This window comes from Hylaeus anthracinus, unplaced genomic scaffold (genome assembly GCF_026225885.1).
Source record: "Hylaeus anthracinus isolate JK02 unplaced genomic scaffold, UHH_iyHylAnth1.0_haploid 0, whole genome shotgun sequence".
Lineage (NCBI taxonomy): Eukaryota > Metazoa > Arthropoda > Insecta > Hymenoptera > Colletidae > Hylaeus > Hylaeus anthracinus.
Genome location: NW_026533254.1, coordinates 18,001,840 through 18,024,655, shown reverse-complemented (window position 1 = coordinate 18,024,655; position 22,816 = coordinate 18,001,840). Strand labels below are relative to the sequence as shown.

Here is a 22,816-nt window from a genome sequence, read left to right as displayed (position 1 = left end):
GCTCGGTTGCGTGGCAACCACTTTACGATTACCGCAAACGCGATTGCATCGCGAATATGGACAAGGTTGGAAATGGAAAAAGAATTCTGCCGGCACGGGCACGCGTCGGCTTAATTCTCGAGGCGTTCCGTAAACGCGATTCGATTTTAAGCTTGCGACGTTCGAGGACTCCCCAATCTCGACGCGTGGGCGTTCACGTACGACCGTATCGTACGTACGCGTCGAGATGCACGTGATACGTGGTGTAAGGAACACGGATGGGCTTATCGTTGATGCCAGGGGTGCGCAACGCAAGTGTCGAGGATGGATCGAATCGCGACCGTAGTCGCATTCGAAACGGAATGACAGCCTATTGCGAGTATCCGTCTAATTCTCTCGAAACGCTTAGACGTCACGTTCGAGTTTTCTTTGGTAAACAGTCGCGTGGCACGCAACATTGATCTATAGTTATTATTTATCGTTGAATTACGTCATTGTTGCGGTAATTGAACGTTGCGTTAGGCATCCCTGCTGTATGCGAAACGGTGACACGCCACCGTCAGCGTCGACGGAGCAGGGCTGAATAGAGCGCGTATAGGGTGCAGGGAGCAGGGTGGCGGCGACGTGTGTGCATCCTCGTAGGGTCGAACATCGAATCGGCTAGTATTTGGACGGCGTACGACCCACCGGGAACACCAGGGGTTCCCCCTTCTCGCTCGTAGAAAATCGAATCGAGATTCTGCGGGATGTTACAGCCTGTTTTACTATATTAAATCACACCCCGGTTTTCCTACCTTCCTTCCTTCCTTCCTTCCTTCCTTCTCTTCCTTCTGTCCCGCTGGTAAACTCGTTTCCCGAGGAAAAGGCGCGCGTTAGGTCGAGCTAGGGGGAAACGGGGTCAAATTCAAAGGGAGTGGGTGGTCGGGGCTATCCTGTCCACGGACCGGCGACGCCCCACGACTCGCAAATTGATTCCATTTGCATAGCATACGCCTATTCCAAAGCTAGTGACGCAACGCGATGCGACGCGACGCCTCGCGTCGCATTCTGACTATGGCTACGCGCGTCCACGCTGCACCGTTTCCGCTACGGAATACGCATCTAAATCGCAAGCTCTTCGATATTCGATCCTTTGATTCGACATTGTCGCCACTCTAACGAACCCTTTGCAATTCGACGTAGACACGATCTCGGCGTAACGCATCGATACACCGTTTCAAATAAATTCTCTCAGATTACGAATCAAGTTGGACGCGTCAAGTGAGGATACCTTCGTATCGAGCACATATCGCGTCGTTTCCAGATACATTTCTTATTCGCGTTGCAGTTTTGTATGCGCGTCTGTCGTTTCCATAAAACCCTGCCAATATTCTTCGAAGCTGTTGCAACGAAATCGTATTAGGAAAATCGCGGAACGCAAGCAAATTGCATCCGAAACGTTGCCGCGGCCAGGGCCCGCGATCGGAACAAACGGCCGCGGATTACAACGAAGACAGACGATAAAAGCGAGAAGAGAAATTTATATTCCGTGGAGCGTTGTTGGGCAAAAGGCACAAACACAGTCGGATTGTCGGTCGGGAAAGGGCATTTATCGTTCGGCATCTCTTTGAATTACGAGGACAATGTTGTCGCGGTGCATGGCGCGTGGTCGTTTTACGAGATCTCGATATTCGGACGAGTCTTTGTTGCGTCGCAAAATGAAAATGGAATTTTGCGCTATTTCATACCCGGTCGTACCACTACTCGTAGCTACCGTTACCCTCCAATTCAAATCTTAACGAGAAAAAGGTTTCGATGCCTGAGCTGACTAACCAACGCGTATTAAAATATCTTTTATTCGTTACTCGAAATTTCATATCCAGGCGAGAGATTTTATCCCGTCTCCGTTTGGCAGTTATTGGCTGAGAATATGCCGGAAGGGCCGTCCTTCCGTTGCATTCGGCGTCGTCGTGGAATACGCGTATCCTTGACTCGCGTCGCTCGTGGCGATCTTTCAAGTGACCGAAATTGTTCGGGTCAGTGAGCAGCGATATCGCGCGCCGACCCGGAAAACGGCTCGACCGGTCTGGCTCTCTCGACTCGCGCGTCGCGAATCGTGAACCAAGTTGGAAAAACGCGCGAGTTTCTTCCAGCCCTTTACGCTGGAATTCGACTCTAATCGTATACTTTAATTTTGTTGCAGGTACGTATACGATTATTCATTCAGCATCGATAATCCTTGCCGAGTAACACGAGGTAAGCGTCTCTACAATTATCGCAAGAAGAAGAGATTCGCGTACGCTACAAACGATCATCCTATCTCTTTTATCGATTTTCATCGAGATACAAATGTTGCCTATCTCCGACCAAACGATAAAAAGAGGAATTTTAGTTTCCGCGGGAACACGAGCACCCCTGCCGAGATGTCATTCTTCTCGATGGGAAAATATTTTTCTCGCAGACATTTCCGACAACGAATTCGAAGCTGTCCGACCAAACGAAGACGCTCTCGATCCTTCGGTTTCTCCCGACGCTCGTTCTTCAAATATTATTCGGCGGACGCCTACTCGCTGTCGCGTTACTTCCGCGCATCCGCAGTTTTCGTTTCGTTTCGTTCGGATTCCTGTCTCTCGATCTGGTTCCTTTTCGGTCCGACGGAGAGACGACGAACGCGGCGATAAAATGCGATCGCGCTCGGAAGCGAAAGGACGCGCGCGCGTTGCTAGCTCGGCGTGGAATTTTTAATTTAGAATCTGCGACGGGTCCTCGAACACGATCCCTGAGATACAAAAGTATCTCTAGTGGCCGTAAAATAATTCCTCGTCGACTCGAGAAAATTTGGATCCGTACGCCGCGTCGCGTATCCTTTTTTTCGGGATCGTTGCCAACATTTTATGAATCGAGTTATTTCGTACTTTCCATTCGGCGCTGATTAGATTATATTTCAACTTGGCCGAAACTCGCGATATCGATTAGTAAAGATGATCGATTCGGAGTGGAATGAGCCGTCTGCACGGTCGAGTCGTTCTCGCGCGTAAGATCGCCTCGTTAAATTCCACGAGGCCCCGTTCTACGGTGCTTTCGTTACACGTCGAAACGAGCGTGTTCCGTATAAAATGTTTCTCGTAAACGCGATTCAGCGGTTCGTGACGGTTTCGTTTTCTTCGCCTTCCGATTAAGCGGTGCGCGACAACTTAGCTCCCTCGAGATCGAAAGCGACGACTAAGACTGACCAGAGAAGAAAAAATCACGCGAGTTGCGCGCAGACTTCATTTTTTAACGAAGTAATTTTTACCGTATGTGCGAACACCCGTGTCCTGACACGGTTTCGCGATTGGCACTTAACCTTTGAACTCTGAGAATTTTTTTTCGATTCGAGTTATTCGATAAAACGTTGCTTACCTTTCGGTACGCGTATTTATCCAATATCTGAAATTAACTTTTCCGAGAACGAAGCTTCGTGAAAAGATGAAAAGAAAAAATGTATCGGAAAATTTCTCACTGTTGCGCGTGAAAGCGTCTTACTTTTGTTTGTAATACGACGTTTGTCATGGCCTATATACATATTTGTCCACCCTTAACCTCTTTATTGTTGCCGACGTGTGAAAGAGAAAAGAAATCGTCCCGACAAACGTACAAGGTTACGCTCTAATTGTTCGCGCGCGAAATTACAGAGTTCGCGATTCGATGCGCGGTGTGGGTGGTGGGCGAGTTACCCTTTCAGATAAACGTCGGTAAAAGTTGTGGACGCGTAAAGCTCCGTGAAAACTGGCGATGCGATACGTTGGAGATACGGCATGCGGGCGGACGTAGCAACGCGATGCAAACGAACCGCGTGTTCTCCGCGGTGCGTCGACGTCTACGTATATCCAGTGTTCATCTTTTCGACCAACTAAACTCGGAATATCAAAGTTTACGTAAACGTATGCCTGGAACCGCGCGAGCTTTCCCAACGGACCAAAAGCACTCGGTTGTTTCTAAAACTTGTTCCACCATCTTCGTCGAGTCCTTCTTTCCTGTAACTTTTTTCATTTTCATCGCGTTGAGATATATCGAATTAAAAGATACTTAGAACAACAGAAGTTGTTTCGACTGGAAGATCGTTAAGACACGAGGCCTGTTGTATTCGATTCCGGTGAAAGCGGGTTCCCTTTGGATGGATCTCTGCGCAAACGCTACGCGAGAGCGGGTGAAGCAAAGCCTCTTTGCGCGCCCCCGTTGTTCTGCGTTTCAAGCTGCAATCCTATTTACCGGTCCTGCGAGTCCGTCCCTTCTCGCGGGTGCGTTTCAAACGCACTCTTGCCGAAATTAAATTCCGCGCTTCCGTTGACTCCCCTCTCTCGACGTGGCCAAATCATTCGCGCGATTCCGACAAACTCCCGTCGAATTCGACGAAAAGCCATTAGGGTTCCCTTTGGCAGCACGATCATCGAATTACTCCATTATTTAATTCGCGACGATTGTCCCTCCGTAGACGGATTTGCACGCCGAGATTTCGACGCGAGCTCTCGTTTAGTTCGATCGATCGACGAGTGTCGACCATCGGCCCTCGTTACGAGGAGGACGTGCTTCTTCGAACGACGGAAAGTAACTTCCGTTATGTTAACGTTATCGATTTCGTTAACGATTATAATGTTTACTTGAATTTCTATTCTCAGTATTTTGGAAACTAATCATCGTTTTCTGTAAATATCGTGATTTAACGCCATGCGAAGACGACTCTTTAGGGCCAAGACGAACAACGAGTCGACGAAACGTTCCAGCGAACAAAGCTTCGATTACGGGATTGAAACGCGTCGGTGCCAAAGTTTGCGAGCCAGCAGCGTCCTCCCGCTGCGGTAAAATTTAATTTTCCCTGGCACGTGGCACGCGGGAAATTGCTGCAGTTGTTACGCATTAATCGACGACAGCGATATCTTTTTCCCAGTCGTATATTCCAAGGATTTATCGAACGATCAATGGATACGACGGATAAAAAATTTCAAACGACGAATAAAATATATAATCGTATCGTGTTTCGCGTTGAACCGATCAAAACTTGTTCGTGTAACTCTTTAGTCGAGTAAACCTTGTTGAGAATAAATGACCCCCTTTATCTGCACGTTTTTTTTATGAACATCAAAACCGAACCATCTATCATTATTTTTTTTTTTTTTTTTTTTGAAAATTGTCTTTGTGGGACTTTATTTCATTTTTACGTATAGTAACAACTACGACCATTTATCAGTGCCGCTTCGAATGCCAGAAATTCGTTCGGAATCATTCGATCGCTCGATTTACATCGATCACACTATACGCAAATTTGAATAGGTGTAAATTCGCTCCCTTGCTATGAGGCACGAAAATGCTTCGTATGTATAATGCGTGTATAACCGGGAGAACAATACGAGTATCGCATCTAAACGGTCAAGTCGCGCCGGTGTGATTTATCATTCGGTGCTTAAATACGATATCCGATATTAATTATTTATCGTAAAATATTTGATTCCGTGAATCAAATCCTAACGTCTCTTCGAGGAGTATCGGGTAAACGGTTGTTCACCGTTGGACGTTTTATCTAGATAAGGATATCGTCCATCCGCAGCCTCTATTAGCGAAACGATCGCAACTATCAATGCGAGAAATGCCGGCCTTTAATCGTCGATTCTTCGCAGCATCGGATCGGAATCGCGACAGGCGTATCGGGCGTCGTCTCGGTAATGCGACACGTTGTGACTCGTGGGAATCGTTGGGAGCATAAATTAACGTAAGCTGACGCGGAAAATTGCGCGTCCCGCGAATTTCGAAAATACGCACACGATCGCGTCTGGCCTCCAGCGGCAAGTTGGAAGCATCATACATTCGTGATCGGTCGTTACGTGCACCGTTGGTCAACCGTGAGCTCGCACGACTGCGGTAAACATAATTTCTAGAGCGCGTCGATTTCTCGTACGGGTCAGGTCGACCCGCGCCAACAAAAATATTCGATAAACGTTTCGTTCCGATGCTCCGACCGGCAGATAAGCCAAATGTTTAAATCTTGGATTATTAATTTAGTCGAGTAGCGCGGGGCGTATCTATCAAAGATTTAAGCAGCGGTATATATCGGTAGCCGTCGATTCAACGTCGACGCTTGCAGGGGTGTTGATCGCTTCATCGAAGACACGAGCAGAAAAATAGAGCGACGGCCTCGTAACGCGTAATCACGTATCGCGGGTAATATAAAGCGTCGTTCCATGCCCGTTTTTGCCGGTGACTTTTAACGAGCACACGCCACGGAATTACGTTCCCGGAGAATGCAAATGCTTACCCGAGTCCACCCTCTCCTCTTCGCCCGGCGATGTATACCTCCTAGCTTTGGTGTTCCGTGGTCCGTTTTGCGCCACTGGACGCGCGAGCGTACACGCTTCATCTATTTTTCGGGAAAATGAAATTCGTGAACGTCGACGAACATCGTGGGGAACGCTGCTTCTACCGAAACTCGTAAATACAGGCTGAATGAACACGAGTTGCGCAACCGGGAATACGTTCGTTTCTTCTACCAAAGTAAATCGAAAGCTGGGAACCAAGTTTCTTCGTACGAGTGTGCTGGAAAAATAATAAATAACGCAACAGTTTCAGTTTAAATTGCAACTTCGTATCGTATCGATTTACCTTTGCTTTCGATAGATAAATCTGGATCTTGCGCCTTTGACTCATTATCTGCCGTTTCTACTCGCGTTTGTCAAATTACTTTTGTATCTCCGAAGGTGATCCCATTGGGGAGGATCGATAACAGACGCTTGATTAACGCTAAAATTTCTCTTTCCCATTATATCTACAAAGCTTACCAACATCTATGGCATTATCTGTTTTCCGTAGTTCTAATTAGATGGAAGATAATTGGAACTATGTAATTAAAATAGAGAATATCGTACCACCTTCGGTCGCGTTCGATCGAACGTCGAGCCGAACTAAAGTCGGCCAATTGTAGGCTCTCGCGGTCGCGGATCGATGCGTAATCGGCATTCTGAAATTAAAGGAGTGTACTCTCGCGCAACGGTCGAGCAATAACGGCCAGCGATAAGCGGTATTCGGGCTTTTACTTTTCTATCTGGTAAGGAAGGAAACTGTTGCAACGTCAAGCAACTTTGGAGCAATAAAAGAAGCGTTTTTATTCGTTGAATTGCATCAACGTCTCTGTACAATGTTTAAAGTAATCGAGTTTATCGCGCCAACGATCGAAACGATCTATCATCTTCTTCGCGCTGTATTAATTGTACGATCTACCTTTTAATTAACGTACTTATATATGCATTTAGAACAAAGAAACGAACAAGTTTACGGAATTGGCCGTAAAAGTCGAAAAGTTTGTACAGCTTACGTTGTCGGAGCGCGTACAGAGCACGGTGGATAAAATATGTTAATTTTGCCCGAGTCGCACCTACACGCTTTTGTGGTTCGAGTAAAATATGTAGGTCAAGCGCGGTTAGTCAGGCGTGGAAAGTTGACGAAAAAGAAATGGCAATTGTACGGCTCGCCTTGGGCGGGGTCCGATTAGTGTTACGTAGTATGGAAACAGGATGGGCAACGAGTGGAAAGGGGTGTGTTGCACGCGCTCGTACACGTATGGGTGTACAACGCGTTAAATAGAGACGAATGGAAGTGCGAGCGTTCCTTTGGGACAAGGATGAAAGTCTAGACGGAAAACGCGAACGCGTGTTCGCTCGGTTTCCACCGTGGCGTTGTCAGGTGTTGGCCTCGACCCTGCCGATCTCTGCATCTTTGCGGAAACGCGTGTATACGCCTTTCTCGAATTGGATCAGTTCGATCGGTGATAAAGAGAAGGATTCGGAGGAAAGGAGTTGTTCGAACGAGTCATCGCGGTGGCGTACAGAGAACAAAATCGGAATCTCTAGCCGGCGCTACGGTTTCGAGTTTGTCGGAACATTCCATCGGAAAAAGACTGCGGCTAACCAGGAATCGGGTTGTTCGAGCTGTTTTTCGCGAACGAGAGGCACCAGCGAGCGTCCGCGCGTCACGGACTACCCTTGCCGCTGGCTTTTATCCTGGTGGGCGAACCGACGGGAAAGTAGAGAGAACCATGTAACACTGGCCTGTAATTATTCGCGAACTCTCGGCCTAGCTCGACAGCCTTGTCATTCGGTTGCCTTTTGTACGTCGACCACCATCGCCACCGTTACCACCATCACCATCGGTCACCACCACTGCCGCACCACTACCGCTTCCGCCACCACCGACTCGCGCGAACGCTGTCGCTGCCCGGATCCTTTTTCATCCGAGTCGACCTAAATGTTTGCCCCGTTTGCCGTGGCAACTTATACCGAAAAACGAAATAACTGACATATACCTGGTAGGTTCGTCGTCCTTTGGGAATGATTTCACGTTCTTACTTCACCGATATTTTTCCAATCGAAATAAGCAACCACGCGTCGGAGGACGAGAAGTTTCAACCGAAGTTGAACGATAATAACGTTTCCACGGTATTTTGATTCGACGTCAATTCGAACGGTGCGCGACGCTGAATTAATCCGATTAAATGACAGCCACGTTGACCGTACGAGTTTATTTTTACGCTTCGCGCTCAACGAGTCGGCCGTTTTCGTCGCGGGAACGCGAGAGCTCTCTTTGAAATGTTCGCGTCCGAGGCGACGTTTGTTCTCGTTTCTCGGAATGATTAAAGTTCTTGACCGGCCACCGGTAACGAGCAACGCCGACGAAATGCCATAAAAATACGGACGCTCGATACTCGTCGTTTATAGTTTAATCTCGCCAGGTAAACCCGTAGCTTCTCGTGGGAGGTGTTTTTTTTTTTTTCTTCGTGCGAAAACCACTCGCGCGTCCTCTTTTCTCCGGTTTTCAAACGAGAACGGGAAAAGTAATACAATATGCAACGACCGACTGTAAAAAGTTGATGAAAATGTTACCTCCAATATGGCTGATCTCTGCCGGGGCTCCGGAAACACAAAAGGAATGCTCTATGCCGCGTTATTAAACCTTTGTTGCGAGCCATTTACCTTTTCCTTTCTCCGCGCGACAAGGATTAAACTGTCGTTCCGCTCGTACTGTCGTTTTTTCGAGTCGTACCCACGACTATCTCCCTCGTTCGCGTTCATTTCGTTGCACGAGTCGCCATTGGAACCGTTGGTTACACGGACGGACGAACGATTAGAAACGAGTGCTCCGAGCGAAACGACAGCGGGACAAGAAACAGGGAACCATTTAAACGCGTTAAATATTTTTACGCTATCGCTCGTCGATATTAGACGACACTGGAATGTTCGCAACGTCTTGGTACGGCAAGGCAAGCGCATTTTCTCGCAAGGGCAATGAAAGGGTTAACAAGTTTCGCAGTTTGCGGCCGACTTTGCGCGTTAACTGCACGTCTCGCGGACTGTCGCGCGATAAGGCTCCGACGAGCCGTGGAATTTCCGACAATGGAGCCGATTCGAGGTCGGTAACGAGAGCCTAAGAACGCTTGCCAACCTCTAACCTCGGCACTTTTCTCGTGAGACTCGGTCGTGAGTTTTCTTCCGCGGGACTTGGTTTCCATCGGGCGCATAACGCGCGACCTACATATGTATGTATGTACATCCCTCCAAGTTACGACGCGGTTACTCGGGTTACGGCGTCGTCCGTGATACTCGTCGATAGTCGAGCTACCATGTAAACGATGCGATGCACCGATGACATAGGAACGAGAAATAATGCGATAAAATTGGTTTTTTTCCCTGTTCCGGTTCGAGCGGTCGAAACGTTGATCGTCGGACGCGTCCAAGTCTCGGCGATACTAGAGATTTGAATTTGCACCTGTACGATATCCTTATCAACGAGTCGAGAGAGAGAGGGGGGGGGGGAGCAAGGTGCTCGAAAGCGATGCAGCGCTCGGCGTCCGTCGTGCACGGGGTTGTTCGCTACGAGACTCGATGTCATTTCCCAGAAGACGTCGGGACGCGCGTAGTCGCTGGAAAGTGGTTGCATTCGAGAAATTTCAGTAATTCTGTAGCGAGTCGCGATCAACGCGGAGCTCTAGACGTCGCGGAAATAATGGCCGACGCAGCAGTCCCTCGAAACCGCGTCCGTATTCGTTACGATTAAACGGAGTTACGCTAGTCCTCGGATCATCCTGAAATATCCCAGCGATACGAGGATTAGAGAACTCGAGCAACAAAACGTTTAAACGTTCGTTCCAGAAGAAGATGACAGCCCCGGCTCTCGAGGAAGCAACGGCCTAGAACGATAACGCGGAAAGTATTCTCGGCGACTCTCGAATCCTTAATTCTTGTCCGTCTCGACGAATCGCCGTATCTTAATGTGCATGCCAGGCGATGTTTGCGCGCTCTGAGCGAGAACGGATTAATATATCGCGTATGTAGAATTTCTAAAGAGTTTCGAAAGCTGTTGGCGCGAAAGGCTGCTAAAAGGGAAGCATCCAAAAGTCCCGATTAAAATAAAACTTTGCGCAAATTTAGAGCACGATAAAGCACGCAAGATTCTAAAGTTTCCACGTTATTGTTTCAACGCCGACGACGATGTTGCCGAAACACGAGTTTACTTCCGCTACAGCGTGTTTCGTTCGCCGTGTTTGGTGCACGGTATCGGAAGCTCGGGTAGCCAAACCGCGAATGCGACAACTCGGCTGAATAGCATCTCGGTCAACGATGCCCGGCGCTTCTACGATAGTCGTAGACTTTCTCGGGGATACTCGTCGATCAGGTTCGACGAACTCGCGCGCAAACAGCGTCGAATCAAAGAACGATCCGTGGATTATTTAGTTAAGAACGATCCAATGTAGCATTCGACTGCGTATCAAATCCAATATTAGCGAGAACGTATGTGTTTCCCAGTTTCGAGACCTGCCAGAGGTAACGGATAAAGACGTAAGCTACTTACCGTAAGCTAAATCCACGTGGTAATCCTTCGTGGTGAATCTGGACTATGGAGAGTTCGTTGCCCGTATACTGAGTAAACTCTAGTAAACCGAGCGTTCCGTCTTCCTCAAAGATGGACTCGCGCGTGGAAAAATACTCTAGACACGAAGTGATCGCGTGTTTTTTTTTTTTCTCAGAGAAAAATCGCGTTAGACGAAGGCAAAGCTCGTTTGATTCGACCCGACCGCCTGGAACCAATTAATCGAGCTACGGATTTGACCGACCCTTCGCTGGGGTAGAACCCTACCGATCGATCTAATGGAAATCAAATAATACGTAGGAGAATTCGCGTCTGAGTCATTTTAGGGTAAGAGCGTGGCCGTGAGAACGCTGAGTCGCCTCGGAAACGGTTGCATTTTCGCGTAATCCCACCGGGATCGCCGAGTAGTATCGGTCCTTCCGAATCACACAACTCCCAGAAACCAATCGTTTCGACCGTGACGAAAAGTTGCCACGAGAATCCGCGTTCACGTTACGGTAAAATCACAAGTGATACCAACGAGTTGTAGACTCGAATCGAGTACGTTAACAATTCATGCGAACGCTATTATTTATAATTCAATTAACGCGACATGCTACTATTTTAGTTAAAATACATGGTACTATGAAATTTACGGTGGTTTCGTAATGTAAAGTTTATTAAATTTCACTCGTAAAGGGCGCGAAACGTTTCTTTCCATACTTGCAGTAATTCAACAGTAATTAAACGACGGGTATGCAAAGTTTGGACATTTCCGTTTCAAAAGTCGCATTGCTCGAGTCTGAGTAATTAATATTGTAAGCAAGACACGGAGAACATACGTAACATATATAAGAAGTTTTGCAAGTACAACGCGAACTAACGTTAGATTCGTTGCTCTTGTGCATCAGCGAATGGCAGCGGCAACTGGCAACGACTCGAGAGGAGTGCCTTGTGCCCTTCCAGTTCGTTTCGCAAGTTTCCGACGGGCGTAGGAGGTTCGTTAGAAGAAGGAACGTTAGGAAGGGCATGTCGCACCCTTCGGAGGGTTGGTCGAGGGTTACGCGGTCGTCGTAATGAACGGAACCGGGCGTAGAAATTAGGGACACGTGTCCGGGGATTGAAAAAAATTGCCCTCGCGGGGCGCAGACGAAAGAGAGGAAAGCACTTTCGATTTGTCGTTGTTGACTTTTGAGGGCAGTCACAGTCGCGGGGTTGGGCTCGTTTCGAGTACACGGAAAGTAACTCGAGGACCGAAGTGGTACGAATCAAGCTACGCGAAATAACATGCAACGAGTACTTTTGTACATCTACGGTTAGTTAGATTTGCAACAAAGTACGTTTTATGTATAAATGCTACGAGCGAATCATAATTTTGCCGTTTGCGATACCATTTAGCGCATTGTTCTTGAAACGATAAACAAATAATTTAATAATCTGCTTGTTTACCCGAAACACACGAATTCTAAACAGTTGAACCTGTTTAACGAGCCAAGAGATTACAACTTAAACAGTTTATCTTGGTCGCCCGCTGCGTAGGCTAAACAGTTGGGCCGATTCATGCGTCGGACGGACCAAACAACGCGCAAAGGCCGCGGGTGGCGTTCGCAGACCCAGAAAATGAGAAAACAGGCTTTATGAATACACACGGTGCACCACGAACGACGATAAAACTCCGTTTATCGTCTTTCCGCGTTTATTAGCGTTTGCATTCTCGGTTACGAGTTTCGAGTCGGTTCTACGGCAAAATCCGATGAATCTGAACCGGTGAATGCGCACCTCTGCGCGATCGATAACTCTACGCGATAAAGTGCTTCTTTCCTTCGTCTAATCGCATTCCTCGAGGAGACCGTTGTTCGTTATCGCGGTGAATCGGATTCGCGACACCTGCCCGCTGATCCCGCGATCCCTCGAGATTTCGCGGAGAAGGCCACTAGGCCAACCGTCGAGTACCGTTTTCGACGCTGCAACGTAAAATGATCTGAAAAATTCCGAAACAAGAGTTCTCTTTACCGCTCATTGGAATCGTTTCCATCGAGTGTAATTTAGCTTCGTCATTTTTTCAAATAACGACCTATCCGAAGATATCTAGACCAGATAAGCGTATCTATCGAACGCTAGAGCAATCGTAGAGAATAATGTTCCATGCTGAGTTGTCGACGTTTGAAACGTGGCGAAGTGTCGTTCGACATCGGCCTGTGGCACTCGCCGAGAAGGAAGCAAAAAAGTTGCACGAGTATATTCTCAGTGCCGCGAAGGTGTTCACCCGAGCCGCAGGACTGTTGTGGACTGAATTACAACGAAATATCGTTGTTGGCAAAGTTTCGAGATAGTAGTCTTGGGCTCCCAACAATACCGACTCGCGCAACGTCCGCCTTCTCTCACGCTTCCGCCACTTCCTTTCGCCTAAGTAAATATACGCGCCACTGCAACTTGAATCGCGCTATTGGGACACCGTTTACCTCTTGCTCGCTCGCAGATAGGAAAATATAGCGGAAGGAGATAACCGAGTGGTTGGACGAGGTTTAATATTTCAATCGGTTCTTCTATTCCATTTAATCGGGTACCGTGTTTTTCCGTTTTTCAACAATAAATAAAAACTCTTTGAGCAAATGCAGCACAAGTTTTCGCGTTATACGGCACACAAATGGGGTCACGCTTTTCTCCAAATAAACGCGTGTCCAACGGAACGAAAAGTACAAAGTAGACATCGAGAATTACCGTCGTCGCTATTTTATTTCGCGGACGCGTGTATTTGTAAATAATTTCTATTTATCAACCACGCTTGATACTATACGCAAACTCGTGTACACGCGACGGTACTAACCTACATCAAAATTCATAACGCTCGGATTGCTCATCTTCCTGTTCCAGCTGCGCTTAAATTCACTCGCGAGATCGTTATGCAAATTCTCATTATTTAAACTTCTGCGATACTCCCTTTTTACGCAGGTTCGCAACGTTGCTAAAATTACCGCGATCGCTTAGATTTCTTTAATGACACCAGTGCGTCCTTTGCACGCGTAGATTGCTGGCATCTACCTCGTTCTTCCTAAATGAACTTTCCGTGCGTGTATTTTATCGCATATTTTATCGTGGAACACGTTCCAGTTGTAAGGATTAAATACGTAAACGAAAATCGATACGTAGAAAAGTGGTGAATTATTTCTCGCTCCTCGTGATTCGTACGCGGAGCGTAACGGTCGATATTTTTTTTTTTTTTTTTTTGTTCACAAAAATGCCGCAGGTATGATTGTGTCGGCGATACAAACAGCCGTTGTGGCCGTACCTCGTTTAATTGTAAACAAACAAACGAACGAATGACCGAGGAAGCACGATTTTCGATAATAAGAATTCCGACGCCAAATATGTCTGTACACCAGCGAATACCAACGAAACGTGTTATGTTTACAGAGTGGTTCCGTAATATCGGAGCGCTACCTTTCAGAAATTCTTGGCGCGAGTCGTTGATTTTTTCGTATTTCGCTGATAACGAAAGCGAAGTGGATAAGCAAAGCCCTCGTATCTGCACGCGTTCAATCGGTGACGGAAAAGCAGAACAAAACAGTCGACGAGAGATATTAACGCCGCGAGCTGCGACGAACCACAGCTGGAAATCGCTTTCCGGTTATCGAAGTTTGTACGGGTTTTCGCTTTCCTGCTTCATCGTTCACGAAGTAACGGGAGCATTACTCTCTTATTTCCTGGGCGTTTCGCTAATTTTCTTGAGAAGGTTGCGAACAACGTCGAACTAGTAGATATTTCGATAAGTAACACCTCGAAATCTAATTTGGATTCGAATAATCGCGGAAGAGCACGGTGAGAGTTTAGTAATTCATTTTGAGTTAGCGGCTCTACAATTTTACATGTTCCATTTTACACGAAATTGCCCTATCCTATCTCATTTCCTACGCAATATTTTACTTTTCTCAACTCTACCGTTATTTCATTATCCTCCCTTCTATCCGTTATTTCCTCCGACCTTGTCTTATCGTTTCCTATCCTATTACTCTTCGTCGCTAAACGTATCAGCCGATTACCGAGTATTCTTCTATATTTCTGCTTCTCGAAATTGCCAAATCTGCCCATTTCAGGTACATGGTTCACCGTTGTTCTCGTACCGATAACGCTCTATCGACTTGGAGCTAAAACTAGCCGTCGCGACAATGAGGGCTCTTTGATTCGGTTCACCTTTGAATGCGTTCGATACCAGCCGATAGCGGTAGCGATGTTACGCGATATTACGCAAAGCGATCGGCCTTGCGAAAGACGGGACGAGATGATTAGCGGTTTCGCGACATAGAAATTGCGGTGCGTATCGTTGAACCGAATTCGAACGACTCCTTTGAATATTGGTCGTCGAGAACGTTAGGCAAAGGCTTTCCATTCCGTTCCCGGCTATTCTGCTCGGGCCTATTCTATTCTATTGTATTCTACGATGAGAAGGTTAGCTTTCACAGTCGAACTAAGGAAACGATCGATTTCCTCGTGAATGCCTACGTCGCGGCCTGTCTCAGAAGTTTCAGGACTTTTTGTTTTTATACCAACGCCATTGCAGCCGTCATTCGTTGAAACAGCGCGATACTTTTTCCGTCCAAGCCTCGTTTATAACTGCACTATCTCTGGATTAGGTACGGTCCACGTGTCGTTAGCTGAAAAGTTACGAGCGCCGAAGAGGAATTCCGTTGCTTGAGAACTGAGTCGTCCATTGTGAAAGCGAACGCACCGTGTGTTGATTTCGTTAGCGAGGAAGTTTTACCGTCGACGAGCCAACATTTTTTTACGAAACTGTCAATGAATATCAAACAGAACGTTCCATTAATGATACAAAAATGAAATAATCGAGTAGAACGAGTTCCATGGAGAATTAAGTGGAGTGACCGTTTGAAAAAGTAAATCCATTCAAATGGTCAAGCGTTGAATAGCGAGAATTTTCGCGCGCGTCGTTTCGCCGGCCGTTTCTTTCAGCAACAGGTGGCCGGCTATTTCCGAATCCTCGGGAAAAAAATTTTAAACTAACGCGCCGTACTCGATTTTTACCGCCGGCGCCGTTGGTCGACTCGGAAACGAGGCACCCAAATTATGAGAGCGATAACGATACGGTAACAAAGAGCAAGAATTTCGTAACGCTTTTGTCTACGAAGAAAATTGCTTGTCTCGTAACAAAGAGTTACGAAGCACGTTTCAGCCGAAAATACTAGATGCATTCGAGAGTGCTCCGCTCAGCATACGAGTCACGCAACGCCTCACTCGTTTAGTTAATGACGCAAAAGCTTTTGCATGTGTTGGGAACAGTTTTCTACTAATATGTCGGTCTCGAATGTGTTAAACGTAAGCGATGTCGCGAAGGGATGCAACGACTCGACTCGACTCGACGCGAAGCTATCGCTTGTATGGCGGTTGGAAGGAAAGTTTAACGTCAAGTTGCGGCTGCGACGATGTTTCCGCGACGGCGTCAAATTCAGACGGTTCGCTCGAAAATTTATTACAGTCTACTGCCAAAGTTGAACGGCTTGCGGATCGACCGTGTCGTGCTACGTCGCCGACAATAGTTTCGCGCTTATTCAAAAACCTGTCAACCTCGTTCCATCCGTTTGTTGATCCGACTAGCAGCGAGTCCATCATAAAGACATTTCATATTTTTTTTACAATTGTTTTGGGCGTCAAAAAATATTTCTCTATACGCATACTTTTTATTCTTAGCGAGTAATTGACGGGCATAGTTGTGGGACACTGTTGTCGAGACGATTCGATAGATTTTGGAAAACCGTCCGTGCAACGACGATCGCGTGATCGATGAGGTGGAAAAGGAGAAAGGGAGAAACCCCTTCTGATAATAATAGGTAGGAGCAACTCGAACTCCCTTTTTGACGTCGTTGGTTTCTTTGGCAATTAACGGTGGGAACCGTGTAACGAGAGCGTAGCTACGCGAATGAACGTACGAAAGAGGGTGAAAGACAAGAAGAGGGTTAGGCGTTCGTCGACGAAAGAGACCGAACGGATTAAAAGGGAGGACTCTGACCGATGCCTTGTCGCCGACTTCAAAGACCCCTCCTGACTTGCAAAGATGGGCAGAATTTTATTCGAATTGTAAATAACGAGTGGAATGAAACGTACAATTGGAAATTAAGGAAGGAGGAGTTGACTTGTTTAAATAATCGCAATTTCACTTTCTAAGAACGATTCGTAGCCGTTATATTCAATTGTTTATCTTTCTCGTACGTTATTCAAAATTTATCCATCTCCAACTCTTCCTGAAACATATCGTTTGAACCTCGCTGGATCCTCCGAGACGCGAACCAGTAGACACCCAGTCGGGAGAGGAAATCGTTGCGAATCGTTGCGCTACGCTACGCGAATGTTCAATTTCGAGCGAAATAGCAGCCGTCCGCGTTTGACTAATGAAAATTTAATCGACGAGCTCGTTGGTGGGTAGCGTTAATTTCGAAAATGAAATCACTCCGCGTACCGGTGTCGGTAATTATCGCAACAGAAATTGTTCCCGCGAACGCACGTTTAGTTCGTTTAACGATCGCGAATTATCGCGAATAATCGCGACAACGATCTCCGTCGAGCGAAGAAGAATCGAGGAACGATACAAACATCTTCTTGAGGAAAATGCTGAACGATCGCGACTTTCCCTAATCGCGCATTGCGGCGATTGTCGATATCTTGGGAGGAATTCCGCAAACGGGCGAACGTTGGTGTACCGAGCAAACGAGACGGGCGTCGCGTCGCGTCGGCCAAAAGTAATCGAGTCCTCGTGTACGAAACTCGAAAGAAACGTCTGCGACGCTTGCGCTTTGCGACTCTTACTATTAATTATTATTACTATTATTTATCGACATCCACAGGTCTACATCATTTGTACATACATTTGTTAAACAAGCAGATATCGAAAAATATTCGAATTCGCGTTTAAGCGAGCGTGATTTACATTACAATGCCGTAGATTTTTTTCGCGAAAAATCGATCGAGGTCTAACTGAAAATTCTCGGAATTTTACAAACTCGAAGGCTGGGATACTTTACGTTCGTATTTCGCGTTACGTAATCTAGAAAAGACTCGCACGATACGGAATTTTGTTATCGAACCGGGCTATATTTCAAACGTTATTGCAAGATATCACGAAAGTAAAGGGTTACCCGACTTGGCACCACCGCTAGAAAATTTATGCTCGCCCAGAGTATTCGACGGTGCTCGGTATTTTATTAGTTTCACCGTTCTAACGAATTTCGTTCAAGTCGAACGAATTTATACTCCCGTTTGGTTAAAGAAATCTTTCCTTTCTTTTACCAAGTAACGACAAGAAAAAACCACAAACACTTTACCAAGCGCGTATCGAGAGAGCTCGACGAGTCGGATGGCCTCGACTCGACGACGATCAACGAGAACCATTGTTCCTCCGTTGGTCCGTGGTCGCGTAGCACGCCGATATCCTAGATTCCGAGGCGATCGCGTACCGATTTATCCGTGAACGGCGGGAAATCGTCGAGACGATGGATCGAGGAATCGAAAGACTCGAGGCTCTTTCGCGCCTACTTCCGGGATTGTCGTCCAGTCGAGCAAACAGCAGAATCTTCCAAGTTGTTTGCTCTAGTCCACTTTGCTTTGGCTTTTCATTCTTTTGTCCGTTATCGAATATAACGAACAGACAGTATTGCTATTGATTAAAATTTGATTCCTTCTCGCAGGTTTATAGCGTTTTGCAACGCGTCCTACAAAACTCCGACGAGCGGTAAAAGCAAAAAGATTTTATGCGATCTGAACCAATCTCGGGAAAGTCGTGCACAACGTTGCCAGGTTTTTGTAAAGAGTCTTGAGAGCGGTCGAACGAAACGGGGAACGGTCGCAGCGAACGACAAAAGTCACGCGACGCTACAGTCTCGTTCGCAGGACGCAAAAACGAACCGACCCCGACGCCGACGCCGACGCCGACGACATCCAAAGGAACGTTCCTTGGCGTCTCCGTCGTCGCTAATTTTCTTTGCGCGTGCATGTCAGGCGATAAACGACGTTCCGTTCTCCGTTTACTCGTTCGGGCTGATGCTCGACATTCGACGCGTCGCGCTCGTTTTCGTGCCCGTCGAGTACAGATTGCGGCGGACGGCCGCGTCCCTCGCGCATTTCCGAAGACGCCGTCGGTTACGAGCACCGAACGTACCTTAAGCGCGATTGAAGCGGAACAGCCGGCTGGCAACTCGGCCGTAATCGAATTAAGTGCATTATCGAGGAGGAACGAGCCGGCGAAACACGAAACAGCCGTGAACGGGAAAGCCCGAAAACAGTTTAGACGCGTTAAAGCGTCTCCTTAAGTAACGCGTGCTTTCGCGATAATCGTTTCGCGCAACTCAACAGGACACCCAACATTCGTTTAGCGAAATCGCGACGTCACCGCCAGGATGACCGAGATTGCTCGAGCCATCTCGGTCGGACGCGCCTCCGTTTTCCATTTTCCCTCCACACTCGCCTAAATAGTCGCGCAACGTAAAACCTAAACCGCTTGTTTGCAATGCCTTGGAAGCTTCGTCGCGCGATCTTGCCCCAACTTGATCGAAAGTGGGTTAAATCGCGCACGGGTCGAACACCAAGGTGGAATTGGTTTTGCGAGTAGAGGAAAGCGTGCCACGCTGCATCACTAGCTCGACCTCTACACGCCAATATCTCGCAGAAGAATAAAATTTCCGTTTATTTCGCTAGCGAATGGAAACGGATAACATCCGGATAATGCGTTCACCGATTATTCAAACCAAGATAGATTACGTTCACCGGTCGTCCACTTTCGCTACAAAGTACATCTACAGCTGGGACAATTTTGTCGAAAATTTTAGGTCTCGTAGCGAGTGGTCGGTGATCAATATATTAATTGGCAATTACAGTCTCGCGTCGACGTCGACGATATATCCGTTTGGCGATTAATATGGCATTAACTCGAAATTCAATAATGGAGCTCCATCTCGCACTTTTTTGATCGGGTATTACGCGGAAACGGAATCAAGTCGCGGGCGAAGCCGATACGCGCAACGAGTTCCTCGTCGACGCCGATAATCCGAGCGTTCTGCCGTCAGAGCTGGGGGGACCATCTTTGCCCGGGAACAATCGATTTTCTCCGGATTTATACGTCGGAAATTGTACGCTGCGGATCGGGAAACAGAAACGATTTCTCGCTGCCGTGACGGATCTCGATACGCGAAGCGTGCCAAACGAAAATCTGCAAATATTTTCGTCAAACGATTTTTGTAATACGATTACGCGATGGCACGGAACGTACTTGGACCGAGGGAACCTGAAACTCGATGAACCGTCCCCGACGAATCGGGACCAAACCTTTTTCTCTCGAATCGGCAGCGTCGTGCAACGTTAACCAGGAACGCGTCGAAAACCATTGCAACCGAATTCGATAAATCTTATCGACGCGACGCGCCACGCACTCTCGATAAGCGGTTTCGATATCACCGGCGAATCTATTTGAATTTGTTTCGCGAGCTGGACCACTGTCAACGTCCAACCGACCATTGAAAAGCTTAACTTTGAACTGACACCGCTGGACTTTGTCGAACCTTTGTCTATATTTTGTCCTGGCTTTGATAACGAGTGACGTTCGGGTTCCCGTCAAATATTTATATTTTCGTCGTTGATTTCGGTGCGACGGGATTTCTAATATGCCCAATGAAAGATGACGAATTGTGCCGTATTCTCGATCTTTCGAATCTTCCGAGTTTGCCCTGCCGCGAAAACACGGCGTTGGCGAGAAATAATGGTAAAAAGGATGGTAAGGTATCATCTTTTATCCTGGCTTTTTTGGCAAAATAGATATAACACGCCATTTCCACTGGCATTTGCGTTTCGTGTGCGTTACAACGTAAAAATCGGAGGCTGGCCGAAGCCGCAACCGCTGCCACAAAGTTGAGCCGTAAACGAGCGTTCGCTGTTTTCGCTCGTTCTCCCTTCCTTTCGATCACCGTGGCTACCGAGTTTTGGGAAATATCCGCAATTCTCGATTTTCGTTGACGTAATTGCCACCGACACTTTGAATTCCCTCTATGCGGACTAATAATCGATACACGGGAATTCTACCGCGCGGCTAGCGCTCATCCAGAAAAGTCACGGTCTTGTTTTCGTGTCAATCGCGCTCGAGAAATGACGCTGTTGGCATTCGAGTGGTCGTAACTCGAACCGAACGGTGATAAATACGAGGTGAAATAATTATTAGGCGAGATCGCGAGGAACGCGACATCGACGCGCGTTCGCAACGCTTGCTCTTAATTATTTATCGACCTTTCCCGATACTTGTTCGTTCTCGCATCGTCGGCCATAAAATCGAAAGCTTTTACCACCAGACCGTTCCCATAGATCAAGGATGCGCAACGTACACGACCGTCGGATGATTTAACTTGGTCCGCGGCCTAATTTTAATATAACAGAAGATTCTGTTAACTTTAGCACGAGTGAAGCTGGGTCACGAGATTCCAGAGACGAGCGAAATTCTTATCGAAACGTTAACTTTGATATAAAAGTTCGAGTAACGAAAAAAAGGTATATAACTCGTTATTTTGAAATCGGTAATTCCATTGTAATTTTGATCTGGATTTACGCGATACACCTATCGCGAATTGTAAAAATCTTTCAGACGTATATCTTAAATTGTAACAAATTTCGTATTTTATTTCCGTTCCAGGAAGTGCAACGAGATTGAGGCATTCGAGACACCTAGACGCGAGATCGCAGTCCTCGACTGACGAGGAATTAACGGTGAGTGCTTTTAGAATCCCTCTTGATTCGATTTCTCACCCTTGAAACTGCCGCTTCCTTCCTTCGTTCCGTTTTCTATTCTCTTACCGTGGTATCTCGTCGACTGGATTCGTTTCCTTTTCCTTTTTGCCCCGCGTCTCGGGATCTTTCGAACGGTCTTGAAAACCGCATCTTTCCTCGCTCCAGCCGTGGATAATAGATTCGCTGCGTTGAATCCCGCGATCGCGAACCGCCTCAAATATTTACGCGATCCGGCTGCCGCTTCGCTGCGTCTACCGATTCTCTCGAACCTTTTTCCCGTGGCACGATCGCCGAATCGTCGGATCCTACGCGGAAAGCGTTAAGATTGCCGGAAACCTGGCAAGGATAAACCGCCGTTAACGTACTCAATTTTAACGTCGTCTCGAGACACCGTAGGAAAGCCAGAGGAAGATCTCTCGTGGTATTGAGTTTACAGATGAGAGTTCGCCCGCGACACATAGTCAACTTCCGTGGTAACTTTGAGAACAGGATCGAACGCGAAGGAATATCGGTATCAGGTTTTCGCTCCAAACTTACCTTATTCCGGTAATCGGAACCGCGCAATCACGAAAAACTGTGGGGGACCAACTGTTGACTCGAATAATTGATGGAACGAAGCGGTACATTTTTATTTCTCTCGACTCGATAAGAGCAGAAACGCAACTTGCCCAATCTTCGCTAATCTTTTTTCTTTGATATTCGCAGATGCAGCAAAACGAAAATCACAATCACAAGCCAGTGTTTTTGAATTGCTCAAAATACGCGCCGATCGTGAAAGAGGAGGAACCTGCAGGTACCGTGGTAATTCAAGTGCACGCCGAGGACAGGGATCATCCGGACGACGGAGGTACGTCGAAACACGAGATCTGAGAATTTAAGATTGATGCGTGTCGTTTTGTGTCGGGCACGTTTTTCTACTTTTTACACGTGTATCCCGACTACGTTTATATTCCGTCGTATGGTTCGTTCCCGCATAGAAAAATTGAAATCAAACTGCGGCTTCGTATCGCGTTGGTAAAACCAATCGGCTAATGCATCGGTTTAAGGAAAGGACAGAATTCGAATCGTCAACTTTGCAATAACAATTACTCGGCATCCAGCGTTTTCACTACCGCGCGGAATTTCTTCCCACGGAGAGTATACGTTTACTTTGTCGCGAGATAACTCTACGAGAAAGTCTGTTTCTAAAAAATTGTGACGTGTCGTTCGTTTGCTC

The 22,816-nt window shown here is 47.0% G+C and overlaps 1 protein-coding gene across 3 annotated transcripts in view; it reads left to right on the top strand.

Moving 5' to 3' along the window:
* The window catches only part of LOC128893170 (DE-cadherin), a 64,617-nt gene that overhangs the window by 31,743 nt on the left and 10,058 nt on the right, over window positions 1-22,816 (top strand). For all 3 annotated transcript variants that reach the window (XM_054154005.1, XM_054153997.1, XM_054153990.1), the window contains exons 2-3: window positions 21,506-21,579; window positions 22,306-22,447. In XM_054154005.1, coding sequence (XP_054009980.1) covers window positions 21,506-21,579; window positions 22,306-22,447 — 216 coding nt within the window. The remainder of the gene's footprint in view (window positions 1-21,505; window positions 21,580-22,305; window positions 22,448-22,816) is intronic.